This window comes from Neoarius graeffei, chromosome 14 (genome assembly GCF_027579695.1).
Source record: "Neoarius graeffei isolate fNeoGra1 chromosome 14, fNeoGra1.pri, whole genome shotgun sequence".
Lineage (NCBI taxonomy): Eukaryota > Metazoa > Chordata > Actinopteri > Siluriformes > Ariidae > Neoarius > Neoarius graeffei.
Genome location: NC_083582.1, coordinates 63,484,283 through 63,506,678, shown reverse-complemented (window position 1 = coordinate 63,506,678; position 22,396 = coordinate 63,484,283). Strand labels below are relative to the sequence as shown.

Genomic DNA, 22,396 nt, shown 5'->3' with positions numbered 1-22,396 from the left:
AAATGTGAAATCGCAAAATGGTATTCTAGCGAACAACAAAATAGTAAAGATTCAGAAAAAATCATTCAGTGAGCATTTTAATAGTGTAATTTCATCCAAACTAGGCCTAACGGTCGATTTAGAACTACAAAAAGTCCGTGTCGGACATTTTAAGTACCTTTTGTAAAAGTTTTGCAAATGTTGCAGTCAGCATTTAAAATGCTAACTTACAGTTTTTGTACAAGTTTCAGTTGATTAAACTGTCATTTTATTAAATGTGTCTGCTTTTGTAATAAAAAAGTACTGAAATAAAAAGCAAAACAGCATTGCGATTTCTTATCCATCCATATCTAAAAAAAAAAAAATCCCTCCCTCCCTACTGAAAATTTTTTTGCTCACCTGGTGGACAGGAAATGGATTTTTTTTAAGGATGGCCTAATGGAAGAGCCGGTTTGTAAACTACCTAAAACTAGCAATGGTAAGTATTTTTTGTTACATAATGTACTCAGGCTGCCAGTCAGTGTGTGACCCCCCTTGAAAAATCCTAGCTACGCCCCTGTACCTCAGGCTCAGTGAATATCGGTGAATAATTATTCATCGATATTCACCTCACCTTCGGTGAATAATTCTTAAATAAATTTCAAGATAGATCACAGTCAATATAAAACAGAAAATATTAAGGACAGGAGAACGCTTCCACAAGCATAGATCACAAACCTACATGGTACATTTCACTTGTATTTGTTGCAATATAATGAACACTTATTTACCAAGCATTTAGTCAAATATTGTAAACCAAATTAATGTTAAAATTTTTTTTGTATTTTTATTTATTTATTTTTTTAAGAAATCTTTGCTTCGCATTTCAGGTTTTTCTCAGCAAGGATCATGTGTACAACACATTCGGCCTTCAAAATAACGTTCCACATAGACATCCAAGACATACTTCATCTGTATAAAAATACACCAAGAGAAAAGTAAGATAAGCGTTAAGATCTTTGCAGGTGGGGACAGAACCAAAGAAACAGTACAAATACAATTTTCTGTAAAGCTACAGTACTTCGCAACAACGGCTGTTGTTAAAAGCGCTATACAAATAAACTTGACAAGTGAAGTAAAGTCAAACAGAACAATACACCAATTTCACCCTTGACTGATTGTAACTGCTGATGTAGTAATCGATTCTGCTCCTTTTGTGATGCACCAGCAGTCATTACTCAGTCTTATCCTGATACTCTGCAAATACTAGGCACGTTTTATTTGATTCATTCGAATTAATGCTGTAATATGATTTTCAAAATGTTCTAATGTACGTATATTTTCTTTTTTTATTATGCATGCGCGCGCACACACACACACACACACACACACACACAACTGTGCAAAAGGCTTTGGCACCCTATTTTTTTTTTCTTTTAAACACAAAAACTTTGTTATAGACTTATTTTATGGCTTTTACATTATGGAACCAGTACAAAAACACTTTAGATTTCCAAACATTAGTTTTCCAGCACAAAATTAAATATTAGAGAAAACTGTTTGAATCATGGATGCAAACGGTGCGCCTTTTGGCGGATGCCGCCTTTTTCACGGCTGTCTGGGGGACTTGTGTGAATCGTGCAGGTCCGATGAGGTTTTTTTTTTTTTTTGGGGGGGGGGGGGGGGGGGGGCGTTGGAGTGTCTGATTATAATTTCATCAAAGTAAATTCTGTATTAAAATTACTAAATAAGCAAATGCCGTTACAGTCCATGAAACATAGGAAGTATAAGTATGAGAAGAAAACAGTAAATCAGAAAGCTGCACACGTAAAGCCAATTACGTAACTTACATTGAACTGATGGAAATCCTTGCGCGTGCAGTGAAGTGCAGCCAGCAGCAGATAATGGCGCGCAGCCAATTGGCTTTACGTGCGCAGCTTTCTGATTTACTGTTTTCTTCTCATACTTATACTTCCTATGTTTCATGGACTGTAACGGCATTTGCTCATTTAGTAATTTTAATACAGAATTTACTTTGATGAAATTATAAATCAGACACTCCAACGCCCCCCCCAAAAAAAAAAAAAAAAAAAAAAAAAAAAACTCATCGGATCTGCACGATTCACACAAGTCCCCCAGACAGCCGTGAAAAAGGCGGCATCCGCCAAAAGGCGCGCCGTTTGCATCCATGTTGAATGTCAGTAAAGAAAGCAGCATATTACATAGCAGACCACTTTTCAGACAAAAACATAATGAAGGCTGCTGGGTTTTGGTGCAAAATCAAGAAACAAGCGTGACAGTCAAAAAGTGTCCAGAAGAACTGTGGCTGGTTCTGCAAGATGCTCAGTAAAACCTACAGCTCATTTCTTTATAAACCTGCACTCATTGTACCTCAGGCTACTTTTTTAATAAACAAAGGGTCGTCACACCAAACATTGACTTTTTTCATGCATTACTGCTTACTGACCTTTATGGTATTTTTTAAAACGTAGAAACATTTAATTTCATTATTTTTGAAGGCATCTTTGCTCTACAGCATTTAATGGTATGCACCTAAAACTTTTGCACAGTACTGTGTGTGTATTATATATATCAGTCAAATTTTGATTACACCTAATTCAGCGGTTTGTTTTATTAATTCAAAGACACTTCATGTCTTAAAGTAATGATGGATGTCGTTTCTCTATACTCAGCTGAGCGGTTCTTGACATAATAAAGATTACCACAGCTGTGGAATCGGGCTAAGTACTGTATTTTTATTATTGTCCTGACATTTTAAATAATAGAAGGGGAAAAAATGTCACACTTTAATATTTCATTAGATCACCTTTAGCTTCAATTACACATTTCACCATGGCATTGTTTCAACAACGTCACAACATTTATTTCCATCCAGACTTGCATTAATTTTTCACCAGGGTCTTATTTTGGTGATGTGGGAGTCAACCCACTCCGTAAAGTCTTCTCCAGCACATCCCAAAGACTTTCAACGGGGTTAAAGGTCAGGACTCTGTGGTGGTCATCAGTAGGCCTGTCGCGATATTCGATATACCGACTTATCGTACGGTGAATGAAAATGAACTCGGTAATTTTTTTTTTTACCGTGATTTTGGCATTTACACGCTGTACATCTGCATAGGGAAGTCGCCAGAGTATTAGCTTGACCCACTGACTGAATAACACACCGCGCTGTTTCCTGTCGTCTCACGCGGCCCTCTGTCAGAGGCGGGGCCTCCCAGCATGCAACAGTTATCCAGCCACTGAATGGGGAAAAGACAACAACACGTTGCTCCGTTGTACAGACCACAGGCGTAGAATTGGGTATGGACGTGTCCCTACCGATATCAAACGACGGCTCATATGTCCCTACCAATATTTCTGATTAAAAAATAAATAAAAATCACGCTCCGCGCACGGCACACAGCTGGTTACTGTAGGTTTCCGCTGGGTGAAACCATGCAAAATTTGCTCATAAATATTCACTCTGGGGGCGTGGTTGCGAAAACAGCAACTAAATCCAGCTACCATGTCAATTAGCAAGTGTGATTGCAGTGCAGTGACCGGCTGCTAGCTAGCAAGCTAGCAAACTGTCCTTGAGGAATGTAACGTTAGATTAGCTTTAGAGCTGTGCAATATATCGTATTTTTATCACGATATCGATATTGGTGTCAAACGATATCAAAATTCATAATATCGATATGAAACGATTTTTTGTCATTTGTCGAAAGGGACGTGCACAATATTTCTACAATGGCAATAAAACAACAATAACATTGACGTGACAGTAAGGTAAAACGAACCCTTCTGTCCCCTAAGGCACACCGTAGCCTTGCATACGTCATCCATTCTACTCCCGCGATATCTCCGCAACAGTAAAAAATCAGTTCTTCTGTTTTCATACGTGTCGGGTGATTTGATATATTGATTTCTTAATATGTTGTTTGATTTGCTTGCTAATAGTTATAATAATACAATTAACATATATTTACGTCATATTTTTGGATGTGGGACTGGGTAATGTAAAAATGGCATCTACGGAAGAAAACAAGCACAACAATATTAGCACATATCCAGCTTGCTAGCCGTGTTAGATGTGTTAAACCGTGTGGATTTAAGTGGAATAATTGCGAGTCGTCCTGTGGTCAAGGCAGCGTTTTAAAGTAAGGCAATTTGGTTATTAATGTTGCCCGCCGCAGCATGTTGGGTTCATTTGATTTTGACTTGTGCATCTGCAGCTAGCATCATGCTTTGAAGTAGGTTCTGCTAAGGACGGGTTTATTGCGCGATGTAGACGGACTCAGATGTAATTACATTGTTTTTAAAATTCCGTGCGCTTAAAACGGTGTCCCCCTGCTAATCATGTAGCCCTAATCATGTGTTGCTTTTACTTTTCCTAATGGCGAGTGAAATATCTCTGCAAATGGTATTTCAATGCTGACATGCCAAAAAGATAGCGGAGTCCACATTTGGAAGATGAAGGAAGAGAAGCCTGATGCTTGAAAATAGATCGCTTAATCCACAACGCATATCTGTATTTGAGACATAACCTGCAACTAGTGGGGATGTTTTGGAATGACTGTGCATAGGGTGTTTTTGGCCACAGAACACTAACCCACAGTAGTAGGAGGACTACTGGGTTCGTGGATTTTGTCTGTTGACTGAGCGAAGCATGGTGTTTGCCTTGTGCCATTTCACGTAGCATCTAGCCGCAGTGCCACCTACACTTTCAGGGAATGTTTACATGCCGCTGAGCTATTTTCATGTATGTTAATTCTTAAGGACTTGTCTCTATATTGTGCGTGTTCACACACGGACTGGCCATCGGGAGTAGCGGGAGTTTTCCCGGTGGTTCAGCGTGGGCCGGCGGAGAAAAAAACAAAACAGTTGCGCGCTGGCCTTTAATATGAGAAGCAATGTTAAGTTTCTTTAAGAAACTGTTAACATTTAAAGAAACTGTTAACATTGCTTATCATATTAAAGGCCAGCGCGCAACTTTTTTTTTTTTTTTTTTTCTCCGCCAGCCCACAAACTCCCGCTACTCCCAATGGCCAGTCCGTGTGTGTTTTAATGTTGGTGTCTTAACAACACACAAGCTTACGTTGTAGTGTGTGTGTGTGAGAGAGAGATTTTATCCTTGGCTGGCTACGAGCTAGTGTGGACGTTACGCAGTAATCACTGGTAATACCAGCGCTGGCTCCATCCTCTGTGATCGGAAATGTTGAGTGAGGAGAACGTGAGCCTTGTGCAGGCGATAGGACCTATGCAAAGTACGCGCTTACACAGTAAATAGTTTAAGTAAAAGGCGTTTCAGGGTACAACGGGAAGGGTTGACAGGTAGCCTATGAGGCCTGTACTATAAAAATGTGGCCCGGTGCCTCAGGTGTTGATGATCAGGGCTTTAAAAAAAGGTGTATAAATATCGTTTTAAAAATCGCGATATCGATATTTACTGAAAAAATCGTGATATTGATTTTTTCCAATATCGAGCAGCCCTAATTAGCTTGTAAAATGAATCAGTTAACAACAGTTCATATTCAGTGTGTAAAAACGACAACATACGAATATGACTGTTTTCTAAGTTTGTGTGAAATGTAAATAACAATCCGACTTGATACTGACAACAACCGGTGTTCATTAAGGTCACAAAGACATTATGAAATCATATCAAATTGTGCTAATGTTGGCTAATATTGCACCAAGTCTTGCTTGTGAAGTGCCTGCAAACTTTAGCAGCCCGCTAACCCTTAATTTGAAGCGCTTCAGTTAAGACCTGCAGAGCCCTGACCAAGTTCCTGTAACATGACACATGTAAACAACAACAACCCGATGGTGATGTGGACATTGTTCGTGGCCCAGACACCTTTTAATCAAATAAAACATTTTCATGTAATAAGCATAACAGCCTCCGCCTTATTGAGCAGAAATTTTTGGTTACTCCGCCTCTCTTGAAAACGTCACATACCGAGTCCACACACACGCTGAACTGATTGGTTTTCGAGGGGCTTCATTTGAAAGCGGTCGGCTAAAAACTTCTCTGTAGAACCCTGTCCCTCCCTCCCCTCTCCGGGCTCAAGAAGACAACAGAAGGGCCATAAGATAACAACCAATCAGAATTCAGATACATTCTGTTGCCAAGTAAAACTGTAACCTTTCAACGTGTCAAAAAAGTTCTAGAGCCCTCGTCCTGTTTTACCGTTAGATCAAATCACACATCAGCTTAAACTAGCATTCTAAAACTAGTTAAAGATCCCACAGAAGAGAGCCGACTGCCCCTGCCCGCCTCATGGAACGCAGTGCTTAAGGCTCCGTATGTGTTTTCCTTCCATTTATGAGGGAAAGGAACACACACCCTCCTAACAGTCAATGCGTTATTCACTTGTAAAACACATTTGCAAATTGGTAGAATGAGTTAATCATCACATGCAAGATTTGCAATTAATCAAACGAATTGCATATTATTATTAATGAATTACTACAGTTCTGAACTTCAAATTTTAAAAGTCTGGACTTCGGAGAGATGACGGATCTCTTTTGGTGGAACACAATGGAGCAAAATGCTGTGACCCTCTAATGTTGACCTGAAGTTGGCGCCACTGGGGGCCGGCATTGGGTTTACGTCCCCACCAATGTTAATACCAAACCTACGCCCTTGCCTACATGTTATCTTGTTCTAATTGTTGTTACTTTTATCCAAATGACAGCTGGCAATACGTTGTTACTTTGCACTTTGTTTATCTGGGTACTAATCTTTGAGAAACTGGACTGGAAGAATGTTGCCTGTGAAGAAAAGTGTCTTTTTATTACCCTGTGTCAAGTTAATATTTACCTAAGTGCAATTTTAAGAGCCACAGATTGTATTTTGTTTTTGTTGTGTGGTTTTGATTGTTTTATTTCTTTATTTTTATATATACGTTTACGTAAAAATTTATAGAATTCTTACGTATTTTTTAATAAGTTGACTTTAATTAAAGTTTACTGTTCTCTGAAAGGGTGTATTTGCATGATCATTATTATTTTACTAGTGGCATAAAATTGTCTTGAAAAGATGTCAACAATATCATCGTCTCGTCTCCTTTCGCTTATCCGGGGCCGGGTCGCGGAGGCAGCAGTCTGAGCATGGAAGCCCAAACTTCCCTTTCCCCAGACACCTCGGCCAGCTCCTCGGGAAGAACACCAAGGCGTTCCCAGGCCAGCCGAGACACATAGTCCCTCCAGCGTGTCCTGGGTCTTCCCCGGGGCCTCCTCCTGGGGGAGCATGCCTGGAACACCTCCCCAGGGAGGCGTCCAGGAGGCATCCGAAAGAGATGCCCGAGCCACCTCAGCTGATTCCTCTCGATGTGGAGGAGCAGCGGCTCTACTCCGAGCTCCTCCCGAGTGACTGTGCTTCTCACCCTCTCTCTAAGGGCCCGTTTACACGAGGACGCTGTCGGGTAAAAACGACTAAATATTTTATCAGAAGTGCCTTTCGTTTACACGGGGACGGCGTTTCCGAGGCTGAAAAACGGATAAAATTGAAAACGCCTTCCAGAGTGGATAAGTTAAAAACGGCCCCCGTTGCATATCCGTCTAAACTACCCAATACGCAAAACTCTGCTCGGATCTGCTCACGTCGGGTACGCGTTTACGTCATACATATGTCATATACTGCACATGCCAGCCCGGGAAGTAAGAAAGTAAGTAAAAAAGTAAGAGCATGTCTGATTACATCGATCTAACGGACCTTCAAGCTGCTCTGTGTTTCAATGCAGTAGATGTGTTTTCCTGCTCACCCGCCCGGCTGGAGCTGCTCAGTTTGGTGTCGCCAAGTTACACACACATGCACGCGCGCCGCCTATTCAAGCCGCTCGTGAAACCATAAACCCGAGACTGAAAACAAAACTAGCAGCCGAACGGGTTTATTTTGCTGAGATGGACACTGCCTTTTCTCTTCTTCACCGAAACAAGAGTGAGTGTTACTTAATAAAGGCAGATTAAAAGAGTTTCGGTTTGCTCCTGCTCCGCCCTCGAGCACTACAGTACCTCAGCCGGACCGGTGTTCTGTAAAGTTATCCTAGCAAGTTCTCATACAGACCGTTTTATTATTCAAAACAAGTCATTACAAATTATTTGACTCGGCCAAAGACTCGACCAATATGCACAAAACATAAAAATCAGCAAATGCGTGAAATTCTCACCGATTTTCTATCAGCCCAGCTGATCGGTGGGACAAAACTACTGTTGAATTTTCCTACCCTCCTGGATTTCGTGCATGCGTAGTAGGCTTGGTAGGATAACTTGACAGAACAGCAGCGCAGATGTGCAGATCAGACAAGACAGAAGACGTTGCGCATGCGTGCAGACATAGCGGAGACATTTATGCGTCACCGTATAGACGCAGATTTCCTCCTTGAAAACGGTCGTGTAGACGCGGAAAAAAGTGAGAACGAAAACGGACTTTTGTGTTTTTGTTTTACACCGTCCCCGTGTAAAGTGGGCCTAAGGGAGCGCCCAGCCACCCTGCAAAGGAAACTCATTTCGGCCGCTTGTATCCGCGATCTTGTTCTTTCGGTCATTACCCAAAGCTCATGACCATAGGTGAGAGTCAGAACGTAGATCAACCGGTAAATCAAGAGCTTCGCCTTTTGGCTCAGCTCCTTCTTCACCACAACGGACCGGTAAAGTGACCGCATCACTGCGGAGGCTGCACCAATCCACCTGTCGACCTCACGCTCTATCCTTCCCTCACTCGTGAACAAGATCCCGAGATACTTAAACTCCTCCACTTGAGGCAGGACTTCTCCACCAACCTGGAGAGGGCAAGCCACCCTTTTCCAGTCGAAAACCATGGCCTCGGACTTGGAGGTGCTGATTCTCATCCCAGCCACTTCACACTCGGCTGCAAACCGCCTCAGTGCATGCTGAAGGTCCTGGTTTGAAGAAGCCAACAGGACAACATCATCCGCAAAAAGCAGAGATGAAATCCTGCGGTTCCCAAACAGGATTCCTTCCGGCCCCTGGCTGCGCCTAGAAATTGTCCATAAAAATTATGAACAGAACCGGTGAAAGGGCAGCCCTGCCGGAGTCCAACATGCACTGGGAACAGGTCTGACTTACTGCCGGCAATGCGAACCAGACTCCTGCTCCGTTCGTACAGGGACCGCACAGCCCTTAGCATCATCGTTTATCGCAATAATTTCTGAGACAATATATTGTCCAACAAAATTTATCATCGTGACAGGCCTAGTTATCAGACCACAGGACCTTTTTCCGTTGCTCCAGAATCCAATCTTTATGCTCCCTTGCAAAGTGAAGCCTTTTCTTCCGATCAGCCTCGCTAACAAATGGTTTTCTTATGGCCACACAGCTGTTTAGTCCCAATCCTGTGAGTTCTCATCACACTATGAGTGTGTGGAAATGCTTTTACCGTCACTATTAAACATAGCCGTGAGTGAGTTCGACTGTCAATTTTTTTATGCTCAAATGATCTCTGATTACGGTCAGTCAAGATTTTTTTCCAACCACGTTTCTCCTGTAAAGTTGACGGTTCATCACTATCCTTTCAAGTTTTAATAATACACTGGACTGGACAGTTCTTAACTCAATTCCAGTAATTTCAGAAATCTCCTTAGTTTGTTCTTTGCTTGATGCAGGCCAATAATTTGACCCTTCTGAAAACAGAGTAACATCTTTTCCATGACCATAGAATATATACATGGTTAAGAAATGAGAAGCTAATCACTGCATCAGATAAGGTTAAAAGAATTGCTGCCACCGGAAACATTCATCACCGCAGTAATTATCCACTGAAAGGCTCTTAAACATTTGCTTATCTAAATGGCAACTTTTTTTTTTTTTGGCCAGGCAATGTATAATGCTGCATTACATCCTAAGTGGTAATTTTCCAGTCAGCATTGCATCATTTCAGCATTGATTCGGCACATTCAACAGACGAAGCGGGATTTTTTTCTTGCTGCGATTTTGTACTGAGCATTTCAACACATTTGTGGACTAATAGAACGCGAATTGTGATTACAATTGTGAGATTTGATTATCAGTAGACAAGCTGTTGAATATGGATGAGGAAACGATCATTTCCCAGGCACAAAATGATCAGCAAAACACACAGTCCAAGGAGGCACGAGACCAGCGATTCACCATTTTCAAAAGAAAGATATTTTTACAATCTTTTTCAGATTTATAATGTGTAGATAATGTGTTTTTGTATTGTGTGAATGGTTTGGATTGAATTTTATGAGTATATGTATTAATAAAGTTAATTTTATTAAAGTTTAAAAAAAAAAAAAAACAGACGAAGCGGAAAACTGTGTTTTGTGAGCAACAATCTAGGCAGCTAGCTCAGATGAGTAATGTATATTTTCTCTCTCAAAGAGTAAACTGTATAGTCTGTTTTAGAGTTAATAAACAAATATGTCTGTATGTTGATTAAGCGTAATACTTGTATATACAGCAGAACTCATTTAAAGGTAACAAGTTTTATATTATGTCTGATGATTCACACAGCCATGTTGATTTGACGTCACTCCATAAACAGGAAGTAACTCAGATTTGAAACGGAGTACCCAAAGGCATTCATGTCACAAAAGGCACGGTCCCCGTTTACTCTGCTGAGAAAGAAGAAAGGTTGACCAAGTTGTGCATTAAAGGAGAACTGAACTAATTTTTAAACTTGCTTTATTTCTTAATTAACGTGTTATTCGATTATGTTTTCGGTTTTAGTAACCTTATATCGTGACTCGTATTGGCAACTAATTGCGATTAAATATTATACTTATCGGCCTATTCGGTTTTTAGCCATGTTGAATTTAGCTCGTTTGGTCCACGGCAGGCGTCGCTTATCCGCCCGATCTTCACGAGACTTGTGCGAGACTTTGAAACGTGAATTGTCAGCCAGGTGTCAGTGCCGCCATTTTGAAAACTGTTTTCCAAACTAAATATTGCCCAATAACGAGTTTAAATGACGATTACTGCCTACTTTCTTCAAACTTTCCTGACTGCTATCAAAACAAACAAAACTTCCGGCTTGATTACATCAGCATTCGAAAGAGGGCGCGCGCGTCTTTTGACAACGTTGGTAGATGTTGGTCACTTTGATTTCCGCTGTACGTTTTACTTCCGTCCTACGATGTCTTGCACAGGTCTCATCGAATCTCGTTTACGGCCATTGCTTTGACATATGGACTGATATATTACAGAGCATATTTCAAACACTCATAACTTGCTATAGCAGCGACAAAATAGCGATCAAAAATGCATTCCTATATTTAATAAAATGAGATAAATAGAATTTTAATAAATTTGCCTTCAGTTCTCCTTTAATAGTAACAGCACCAACTATAGCAAATGGCACAATGTATATATGTGTGTGTGTGTGTATTTTTAAATATCCTTTCTTTAAATATTCTTTAAGGAAACACTGTTTCCACTATTTGCTATAGACAGTGCTGTTACTATTTTTCCAAAGTCCATTCTAATTAAAAAAAAAAAAAAACGTACAAAAACAGATTGCATAATTTCCAATTGTACTGTGCCAGAACAAAAAAAAAAAAAAAAAACCACAAGAGTGCTCTGAGAGCACAATATCCCCCGCTGGCAACTATATCTATGCTATAAGTGCTTAATCCACCCTCATGAAATTGTCGAAGTACAAGTTTGGTAATCGAGGGCCATAACTCTGGTGAAATGTGACCGAGTTGAATGAAATTGCAATATGCGCATTACCGACATATAACAAAGCCTTTTGCTAAGTAAGTTTCGTGAAATTCCTCCAAGAACTGTGAGAGAAGTTCATTTCAGAAGACAAGCACACCCTCATGAAACTGTCAAAGTACAAGTTTGGAAATCAAGGGCCATAACTGTGGTAAAATGCGACTGAATTGAACGCAATTGCAATATGCGTATTACCGACTTATAACAAAGAATCCTGTCAAGTTTAGTGAAATTCCTCCAAAAATAGTGAGAGGAATTGATTTCAGAACGCGAGTACCCTTCCTGGGACAGACAGACGGATGGACGGACATTGCCACGACAATCCCCCTTTGGGCCTTTTGGCCAGCGGGGGATAATAAAAATCCAAAACGTTATCAAGAATGGCTCGAGATTTTTTTTTTTTGTAATATCGCCGGGCCCGAAACAAAGGCTGATGGTTACAAGTCAGTTTGAAATCGGATTAAAATACTTTCATTCATTTATTTAGTCCAAAATAAAATTAAATAAAATACAGTAGCACAAATATTGAACAAAGTGGTGGCTCAGTGGTCTGGGCTGCTGGTTAAAAGGTCAGGATTTCAAGCCTCAGCACCACCAAGCTGCCGTGGTTGAGCCCTTGAGCAAAGCCCATCACCCTTTGCGCTCAAAGAGCGCTGTAACATGGCTAACCCTGCGCGCTGTACTCAGAGTCATAACAAGGTGGGAAATGCAAAGAAAAGGATTTCACTACACTGTACTGTATATGTGTGACAAAAACTTTCTATTTCAAAAATAAGCAAAAACTATACAGGAAAAAAAAATCACAAAACGGACACGTCAGTGTGAGAGTTTGTGTTCTGATCACCTTCCTGGAGCATGTCTGGGACGTCAGCTTGAAAGCGGGGGCCCACACGGATCTCCCCTTTGTCTGCCAGCAGGGTCTTCTGTGTTGGGTCATACACCAGGGAGTAAAAAAAGGCATCCTATAAGAGATAGACAGAAAGAGGCAGACATGAGAAATGAAAAACAAAACCCACTCTGAAGTGGCTTGCAAAATATGACATCTCTGAATTCAATTCAGTTTGATTTGTACAGCTCTTTTTACAGCATACATAGTCACAAAGCAGATTAACAGAACTCAAATCGTAGATTTATACCCCATTCCCACTCGACTACATATGTTTTCTGCTATTATGCTGTAACGATGTCCGGTAGGAATGGGAGTAAAACAGCAAGGTCGAAACATTAACCTATCCCCTGAAGACCTAGTAACATTTACGGAAATCATCTGCCACGGCTCCAGTGGGAATCAGAACCGTCAGATTTACGTGCTGCGACCAGTCGTGACGTTGCTGGCGGTGACCTAAATGATGTAGTGCTATTGCGATGGAATTACTCATACTGCCTCAGTTAGGGCTGCACGATTATGGAAAAAATGATAATCACGATTATCTTGATCAAAATTGTAATCACGATTATTAATCACGATTATTCTTGATCTTAGGGAAATCACTTAAATTTTATTTCACTATATTCAAACAAACAATATGAACAGCTTTCAGTGCAGAATGAAATTTAAAAGAGAAATTCTGATTTCCAAATGACAAATAAATGAAATTTATCCAAGAAATTACCAAAGGATGAAGGAACTGAAAACTCAATTGCAACAATTACATAGCATTATACTGAGGCCTAAAAGTTTTTAGCTAGAAAGAGCAGCCTAGCAACATGCTCTGGCTTTAAACATGAGCGAAGGCAGGTCACAACATTGCCTCCAGTGCTAAATAGTCTGTTGTTCCGACATAGTTAGCTTTTCTCTCTCACCTCAATCTGTTACCTACTCTCACGCTATCACCCCTTGAAGATACCGCTGCACTGAAGCTCTGCGCACTTGGCTTGCTTGCTTATTTAGGCGGAGTAATGAAACCTTACATGTGTCGGTTCGCCCCCTAATAGTTTGGCGGAGTACTGGTCAAAAAGTGCTTGATCAGATATGCAGCAGAGCTCGCATTTTAAATGGAAATAAATCGCGATTTTCATTTAATTTAATCGTGGCAGCCAAAATCGCGATTTTCGATTAAATTCGATTAATTGTGCAGCCCTAGCCTCAGTGTCAGGCAATTGGCAGCAAACTCAAAACAACAAGCAAATGTTAAATATCAGCAAAAATGTATCAGACAGACCCTGCTTGAACAAAACAAATATTCAGAAACAGGAAGTGAATTCTCAACAGAAAGCATAATGCAGCTCGACCTGCGCCATATTGCTAACCAGATAACATCTCAGCTTGGGCTTTTCACAACAGTGGACTTGCTGCCTTGTGAATTATACATCACATCCGGTCTCGCAGTTGTTCGCACTCTGTAGCATTCCATTAAATATAGTCAGGTGGGAATACACTTTTCTTATGGAAGACTGAGTAGGAATGAAAATTTGGTATCTATTCCATGTTTTTACACTACTGTTTAAAAGTTTGGGGTCACTTTGAAACGTCCTTATTTTTGAAAGGAAAGCACTGTTCTTTTCAATGAAAATCACTTTAAACTAATCAGAAATCCACTCTATACATTGCTAATGTGGTAAATGACTATTCTAGCTGCAAATGTCTGGTTTTTGGTGCAATATCTCCATAGGTGTATAGAGGCCCATTTCCAGCAACTATCACTCCAGTGTTCTAATGGTACAATGTGTTTGCTCATTGCCTCAGAAGGCTAATGGATGATTAGAAAACCCTTGTACAATCATGTTAGCACAGCTGAAAACAGTTTAGCTCTTTAGAGAAGCTATAAAACTGACCTTCCTTTGAGCACATTGAGTTTCTGGAGCATCACATTTGTGGGGTCGATTAAATGCTCAAAATGGCCAGAAAAATGTCTTGACTATATTTTCTATTCATTTTACAACTTACGGTGGTAAATAAAAGTGTGACTTTTCATGGAAAACACAAAATTGTCTGGGTGACCCCAAACTTTTGAACGGTAGTGTACCTCTTGCATTAACAGATTTCATATGCAAAAGGGGCTTCTGATTCCTAATGCGCAAGCTTTCAGTTTAGTTTCTCAGTGTTGAAAAGCTGAATAAAAGCTACGAAGATCGGCTTTCTCTCATATCCATTTCCTTCTAAAAATTACCTCTTAGAATGCAGCTGATTATGCCTAAATCTGCAAAAAACATGTCGAAATACTTATCTGTGGTACTCTTACACAGAATATATAAATTGCAGACATAGGTTAGCTTGAAAAAATGCTCAATTATTTGTGTATGATTGTCAGTTTTCACAATGCTATTTATATTTAAAAATAAATAAATAAATAAATAAATAACCCGCTTGTGAAAGGCAGCACTGGGGTACCTCTTTGTCCAGATAGGACAGTACTGATTCAGTCTCATTGAGGAGGGCCACACTGCACTTCCCCCTGGAAAAACAAGCAGACACAAAGCAGCTTTCAGAATCAGACACACCCCACAGATGTTAAAAACATAACACCCACTCACTCTCTCTCACACACACACACACACACACACACACCGCTTAAAACATGAAATATGAAGTGTTCTGCAAATGTTAAATCAATAAAGGAATGCCACATACACCATTTTCCCCATTACTTTCTATTCCTCAAGGGGCTGCTTGTATTCTTCTGTATCTCTCATCACCACCATCAGACATCCGGCAGGCCAAAGGCTTGCAGAGATATCTTTGCCCAGGCCTGCCTGTTGGCCATAGGTGGTCACTCAGTAGGCCTGTGTCCCTTTCAAGTACCAGCTTCAAAGTGGTACGCGGTCAGCCAACCTTGTGCTTTGCGTCAGGCTCCCAGACCAACACTTGCACCGCAGGTTGGTCATGCCACATAACATGACCACAAAGAACAGGGCATCATTCCCTGATGATACAGGAGAGGTGGGGTAAGATGCCACAGAGCTGATCGTTAGACCAGCGATCACGCCAGGATACGCTGAGAACTCTTCGCAGCGTACGAGTATTGGTACCATCCAGGGACTTTTCCTGGGTTTTGGTCAAGGGCCAAGATTCTGAGCCATACAACAGTATGGATTCGACTGACACTTTAAAAACCCTGATCTTAGTTCCCCTGGTCAGAGATGTGGCCCAGACTTTGTTTAGGGGATTGAGGGCACCATGTGCTTTGGCTTTTCGACATTCAATATCATGAAGCATACTTGTCCAACTGCTCAGGTACTTAAAGTCACAAAGTTCTTTATAGTCGAGTTGTCCAGAGCAGTGTTTCTCAATTAGTGGGTCGTGAAGCGCCGTCTAGTGGGCCACGAATTTTTTTCCAAGTTTGAAGCCAAATACTAAATGGTTCAGGATGTCGTAGTGTCCCAAATCCAGTAAACTGTGGGTAAATTAAGAACAAGCCCTTATTTTGTCACATTCCTCCTCTACATTTAACCCGCACACAGAGAGAGAAAGAGAGAGAGAGCGCAAGCAGAGTGGGATGAATAAATAAATAAATACGTTTGTGGGTAAATTATACGGCTCTGTGATGCCTGCTAGAAGAGAAGAGCAGGGAGGATTGAGAATTGAGTGACTGGTTTGTTTACACCTGATACTAACACTTGTGTCCTAGCAACCATCACAAAGACATGGACAAAAAGCCCAGAAACTCCTATTTACCCGGGCAAAAACAATACAGGATTTATCCTGTAGTGTCCTGATCCCCAGATCTTTAACCCAGCCATACAGTATATAAAAAGTTGTTCTCCTCCATGCTCTTCCAGGTTTTCATCTGTGTGTCTGTGTAGAACGATGTCTGCAGCACCAGGTAGTTTGAGATGTCGGGGAACTCAACAGATGGATAATTTTCCAGCTCACAATGAATGAATGAACAAACAACTTTATTTAAATATGATAAGTTGATCAACAGGGCTGGTGGGGTCATGCGTGTACAGATACAAATAATTACAAATACAAAAGACAAAACTATACACAATCTTTAAAAAAAAAAACTTAAATCTGTTAATTATCTTCACATTAAGTTAATTAATAGTATGCATAACTATTGTCTTTGTATTTAGTTACAGCTACAATAGGATCTCTCTTTGTTAGCGTGTAAGGATCTAATCCCACTGAGTGGTTTCTATATCCACTTCTTTTGAGTGTACTTCTTGGTTTTAATAACTTGCTTGCTGCACACAAACATGGCAATAAGTTCTTGTGTTAATCGCCCAGACTCCACTTTTGGATCATTAATCCCTTTTGACTGAGAATGCCCTGCATGCATGGTTTGGCTTCTGGTACATCCATACAGTTTTACATACAATACCTACAATTAATAACAGTTTGTTTTTATTACATTCATTTAATTCCTGGGCTCCCATCTGTAACAGGAAGTGATGTTGCATCCCATTAATACACTTTACAATAGATTATTAGATTCTAATAGAATAGATGAGCCAAAATAATTGGGGATCTTTTTTTAATGGGCCCGACTCGTTACAAGTATGAACAGGTGGGCCTGAAAGTAGAAAAAGGTTGAGAACCCCTGGTCTAGAGCATGGAGGGGGTCGTTAATCAACAGGGTCCGATACATTACTTTGGTTTTCTGTGCATTTAGCTGGAGGCCAACAACCTGAGAAGCCAACTCAATGTAATGAAGAGCCTTGGCAGAACTGATGGTGTCTTCGAGGAGTGCAATGTCACCGGCAAAGTCAAGGTCAGCAAGGTGGACTGCAGGGTGACGGGAGCTTCATCTGCGCTTTAGGGTTAGGCCGTTGTTAGGACCGAAGACTACACATAGGCCATAATTTGTTAATGTACATTGTCTTGATAGTTTCAACAACAGTTGGAGAGATTCCATAAGCATAAAGGATGGAAAACCATGTCTCGCCTGATTGAATCAAATGCCTTTTGGAAGTCTAAGACGACTATCACAGCCTCCTGACTACCACGCCCTCCTTTTCTGTCACAAAACTAGGGATATCTCTGTCTAGATGACAAAAATTGTCTTTTGCTCAAAAGTTAGATGCAAATAAACACACAAATTACATTACTAGCTGGACCCATCCTGTCCTGGACCATAAACCGTTGTTTTCTTTACTTGGATTCATACTATCCTGTATGGGAATAGGAGGTGAATGTTTTCTCCACAGGTGAAAGGTTTAAGCAAAGTGATAATCTGTGTGGCAGATAATCTGTGTGTAGTGGTTAGCGCTGTCGCCTCACAGCAAGAAGGTCCGGGTTCGAGCCCCGTGGCCGGCGAGGGCCTTTCTGTGTGGAGTTTGCATGTTCTCCCCGTGTCCGTGTGGGTTTCCTCCGGGTGCTCCGGTTTCCCCCACAGTCCAAAGACATGCAGGTTAGGTTAACTGGTGACTCTAAATTGACCGTAGGTGTGAATGGTTGTCTGTGTCTATGTGTCAGCCCTGTGATGACCTGGCGACTTGTCCAGGGTGTACCCCGCCTTTCGCCCGTAGTCAGCTGGGATAGGCTCCAGTTTGCCTGCGACCCTGTAGAACAGGATAAAGCGGCTACAGATAATGAGATGAGATAATCTGTGTGTAAGGACAGTGTGCTATCTGTCATAAAACTAGGGATGTCTTTGTCTGGATGACAAAAGTACATTGGTGACAAGTTGTCTTTTGCCCAAATGTGAGATACAATTTCCCCCGCCACTGTCTTTCTAAAAAAGGTGTGACTTAGACACGCCCACAAACAATATGGTGGAATCGCTATATAAAATGCCAACAGTTCCAGAATTTTGCATTCTGCCCTTCAGCCAAGAAAGTTCACATCTTTGTGAAACCCAGTGAAGAAATTTTCTAGTGCTTCTGCAAAACTTGGAGACCATGGACTTCTCAAGCAGGTAAGAAGTTGTATTTTTGAAATGTTTAAAGTCATTAAATATTAATTGTATTAGAATGTTTGTCATTTTACAATTTTGATAAACTATACAATAGATTCTGTTTTCATACAAAATGTTCCGTCTACTTATCTGATAATTTATGTATTCTGGTATAGGTGTATATCTAAAAGTTTTAATTTTCAATAAAATTTTATGAAAGAGCAAGACCAAACTACGCTTATTTGAGCCTAATGTCTAGGAAATCGTAACAAATGAGCACACACCTATGAGGTAATTTCGGTTTGTCTCTTAGAACTGTGTAGTGACATAAAAGGCAATTGGTTTGTTACTAAGAGATTTTATTTGTTTACTAATTATTTTAGACAGTGACAATTTTTTTTTTGTGGAAAGTCCAAACAAGACCATTTGAATCCTAGATCACTGGGCCATTTTATTCAAAGACCCAGAGTCTTTGTAGCACTACATCCTAGAGCAATACACGTGAGACGCAACATAAAGTATGAATATCAGACACACACACACACACACACACAAAACTTATATTTTATTTGTTTCATATTTAGAAGTTGAGAACACTCCGATTAGTGAAGATCAATCTAGTTCTTCAGGCAAGATGATGCACTTTCCTTCCATTCCATGTTTACCCTAGCCTGGGCCCGCCCATCCTAAGCGTGACGCAACACGAGGGCCTGTTGCAAGCTTAGTCTGGCCAGGCAAGCTATCTACAGCTCTTCCAAGCTCCCGAAAAATCGGGAACCAATCAACTTTGAGCATCTCCAACGGCCCTGGGTAGAGGCGTGTTCAAGGCACTGACGTAGTAGAACTGCGACCGGAAGCCATAGATTGTTTACAGAATCTATGCCGGAAGCGCTTCATTCACGCTTCCGCATCTATTACACATACATGCTGTATTGAAAGCATTCAACGGGAAGTTCTCATTGAAAACGGAGCAAAGAGCAGCCCTGGAGGTATTTATTGAAAGGAAGGACGTTTTCGCCTTGCTCCCGACCGGCTTCGGTAAGAGTTTAATCTACCAGTTAGCCCCGTCGCGTCGCATACGTCAGAGGAAAGAGTGATGTGATTGGTTTAAGCTTCGTCACAGCCTTTTCTGGCTTCGACCAGTAGCAAACTGAGGCATTTCAGGGAGGCGGGTCAACCACGGGCTCTGGGAAACGGTTGGGCTTAATATCTTGGCCAGACCAATAGCTCGTAGAGCTTTGTCGCGTTAGCCAGACTATGTTTACCCAGCTCGTCAGTGTAAAAAGCTCTGACTTTTTCTCTTTTAGCTGACCGTAACGTCATAGATGAAGAATGTCGAAGAGGAGGATGTCCAGATAGAAGAAAATAACGTCAGAGAAACCGATATTGGACAAGAGGAGATCAACATCACATTGAATGAATTCTTCCAACTAAAGACTGTCAGGGGAAGTTGTATGTTTATTTGTATCTAAGATTTGGGCAAAAGGCAACTTGCGTCAACAATGTATTTTTGTCACCAAGACAGAGACATCTCTAGTTTAATGACCGATACAGAACACAAACAGCCCCTTAGGGAATAGAAATCAATGGGAAAACAATGCACGAGACAATCCTTTACTCATTTAACATTTGCGGAACACCTCAGGTTCCATATTTTAAACATAATGGTTGTGTTTGTGTGTGTGTAAAACAGACATCCCTTGGGAAAACAAAATGGTGACATGGGATATTCTCTACACATTATCATGATTTGGTTCTTTAAAAATACATTTTTACATTTCAGTAGAATCATATCACTAACCTTTGACCTAGACCCATCACATTTTATGACTACGAAATGTGGGAACCATAGCACGGGTGCTCTCTCTCACACACCAAGCCTTGCACACAGACCGTGGCACAGTGGGGGGGAGGAAGTGACATGAGATGCAAGATTACAGAAAGAAAAAAAAAAGTGTGAATGAAAAAGTGAGAAAAGAGGAGGAATGTGAGGTGAGATGGGAAAAAAGGTGACATGGGGGAAAATTAGCTCTGGTAGGAGGATGGAGGTTGAAATGAAGCACGAGTCTGTCAAATAGCGCTGGAGCAATTTCACAGGCTTTCATTCTTCTCCTTGATTTTCCAAACAGTACATTTAAAAATCAATAGAGCCCAGAATAACAGCACATTTCCTTTTCTTTTCTGAAAAATACAAATCTCAGAGCACACAGCAGGTGTTGGCTAAACCTATCAAGCTCACTCTTAATTAACATTTCAATGCAGCTTTGACTAATGAAGATCGCAAAAGTCTCAGTAGGATCAAGTGCTAGACATTGTGAGCCGCCTTCTGAAGATTTTATCAAGGGTTTTATAATAATACTCCAACAAATACACTACCGTTCAAAGGTTTGGGTCACTTTGAAATGTCCTTATTTTTGAAAGAAAAGCGCTGTTCTTTTCAATGAAGATCACTTTAAACTAATCAGAAATCCACTCTATACATTGCTAATGTGGTAAATGACTATTCTAGCTGCAAATGTCTGGTTTTTGGTGCAATATCTCCATAGGTGTATAGAGGCCCATTTCCAGCAACTCTCACTCCAGTGTTCTAATGGTACAATGTGTTTGCTCATTGCCTCAGAAGGCTAATGGAGGATTAGAAAACCCTTGTACAATCATGTTAGCACAGCTGAAAACAGTTGAGCTCTTTAGAGAAGCTATAAAACTGACCTTCCTTTGAGCAGATTGAGTTTCTGGAGCATCACATTTGTGGGGTCGATTAAATGCTCAAAATGGCCAGAAAAATGTCTTGACTATATTTTCTATTCATTTTACAACTTATGGTGGTAAATAAAAGTGTGACTTTTCATGGAAAACACAAAATTGTCTGGGTGACCCCAAACTTTTGAATGGTAGTGTATATCTCAAGTGCCATGTAGGGAAGTTATGGCCTAAGAGTTAGGAGAATCAGCTTTGGGACCAAAAGGTCGCCAGTTCGATTCCCTGGACCAACAAGAATGGCTGAAGTGCCCTTGAGCAAGGCATCCCAATGCTGTACATCGCGCTGGACAAGAGAGTCTGCTAAATGCCATTAAAGTAATGTAAACAACAAAATCGCATCCTCTACTTTGTCTTCTGTCGGCTGGAGAAGCCAGGGCCGTGTCGCCACCATTTTCTCAAAGACTACCCCATTAAAAATCTCAGACATATTCGCTCAGGACAGGCACTGACCAACAAATATATCAGTTTAACTAACAGCCTATTCATGCTATACGTTTGGCGTAACATGATAAAACTCTCACGGACTGTTATAAATTAGTTTCTATCAGGCTCTTTTTCCAGCATTGCATGATCACATTAATCTTTAATAGATTTTTTTTCAGATAACTACAATCAATATTGTAGTACTGATATATTGTATTACACAATATTGCAACAAAGAAATAGAAAAAGTGTGACGATTTATACTGGCGGTAGCTCTCAACATTATGGCCAATTTAATGGTTCCTGTAGGACTGTGCACTTCTAAACTCCTGACCTTCCAGTTAAGAGACACAATGCAGGTGACAAACAACAGGAGCTCATTTCTAAAAGAACTTTAATGCATCCATCATTCCGCGATCGCTAGAAATGTGGATTTAGACACTAGTTGAATTGAAAAGTTTGAATACATGAATCCTTTGATGCAGCTTGAAACAGATGAATAAAAATGTTCCAGAAATGTTTTCAGTGCAAACGAACTTGGTTTGTATTTGATCACACGAGGTGTCGTTTTCCGCACCATCATCATTCTTAGCCACAGCACAAATCAAGGTTATGCTTGTGCCTTCTTCTACACTTCGTCTCGTTTTCGCTTTCCATTTCCTGTAAACTCTGGTTTAGTTTGTGTGACACCTCCCCTAACGTAAAGGCAGACATCTATATGAGCATACACACACACACACCTTGATGTTGTATAAACTTGGCCGATGTCA

The 22,396-nt window shown here is 40.7% G+C and overlaps 1 protein-coding gene across 1 annotated transcript in view; it reads right to left on the bottom strand.

Annotated features, from left to right (window-relative positions):
• The window catches only part of mta3 (metastasis associated 1 family, member 3), a 68,328-nt gene that overhangs the window by 34,537 nt on the left and 11,395 nt on the right, over positions 1-22,396 (bottom strand). Inside the window, exons 5-6 of the mRNA XM_060940214.1 lie at positions 14,996-15,059; positions 12,509-12,626 (exon numbers count right to left, since the gene is read on the bottom strand). Of these exons, the coding sequence (XP_060796197.1) occupies positions 12,509-12,626; positions 14,996-15,059 (182 nt within the window). The remainder of the gene's footprint in view (positions 1-12,508; positions 12,627-14,995; positions 15,060-22,396) is intronic.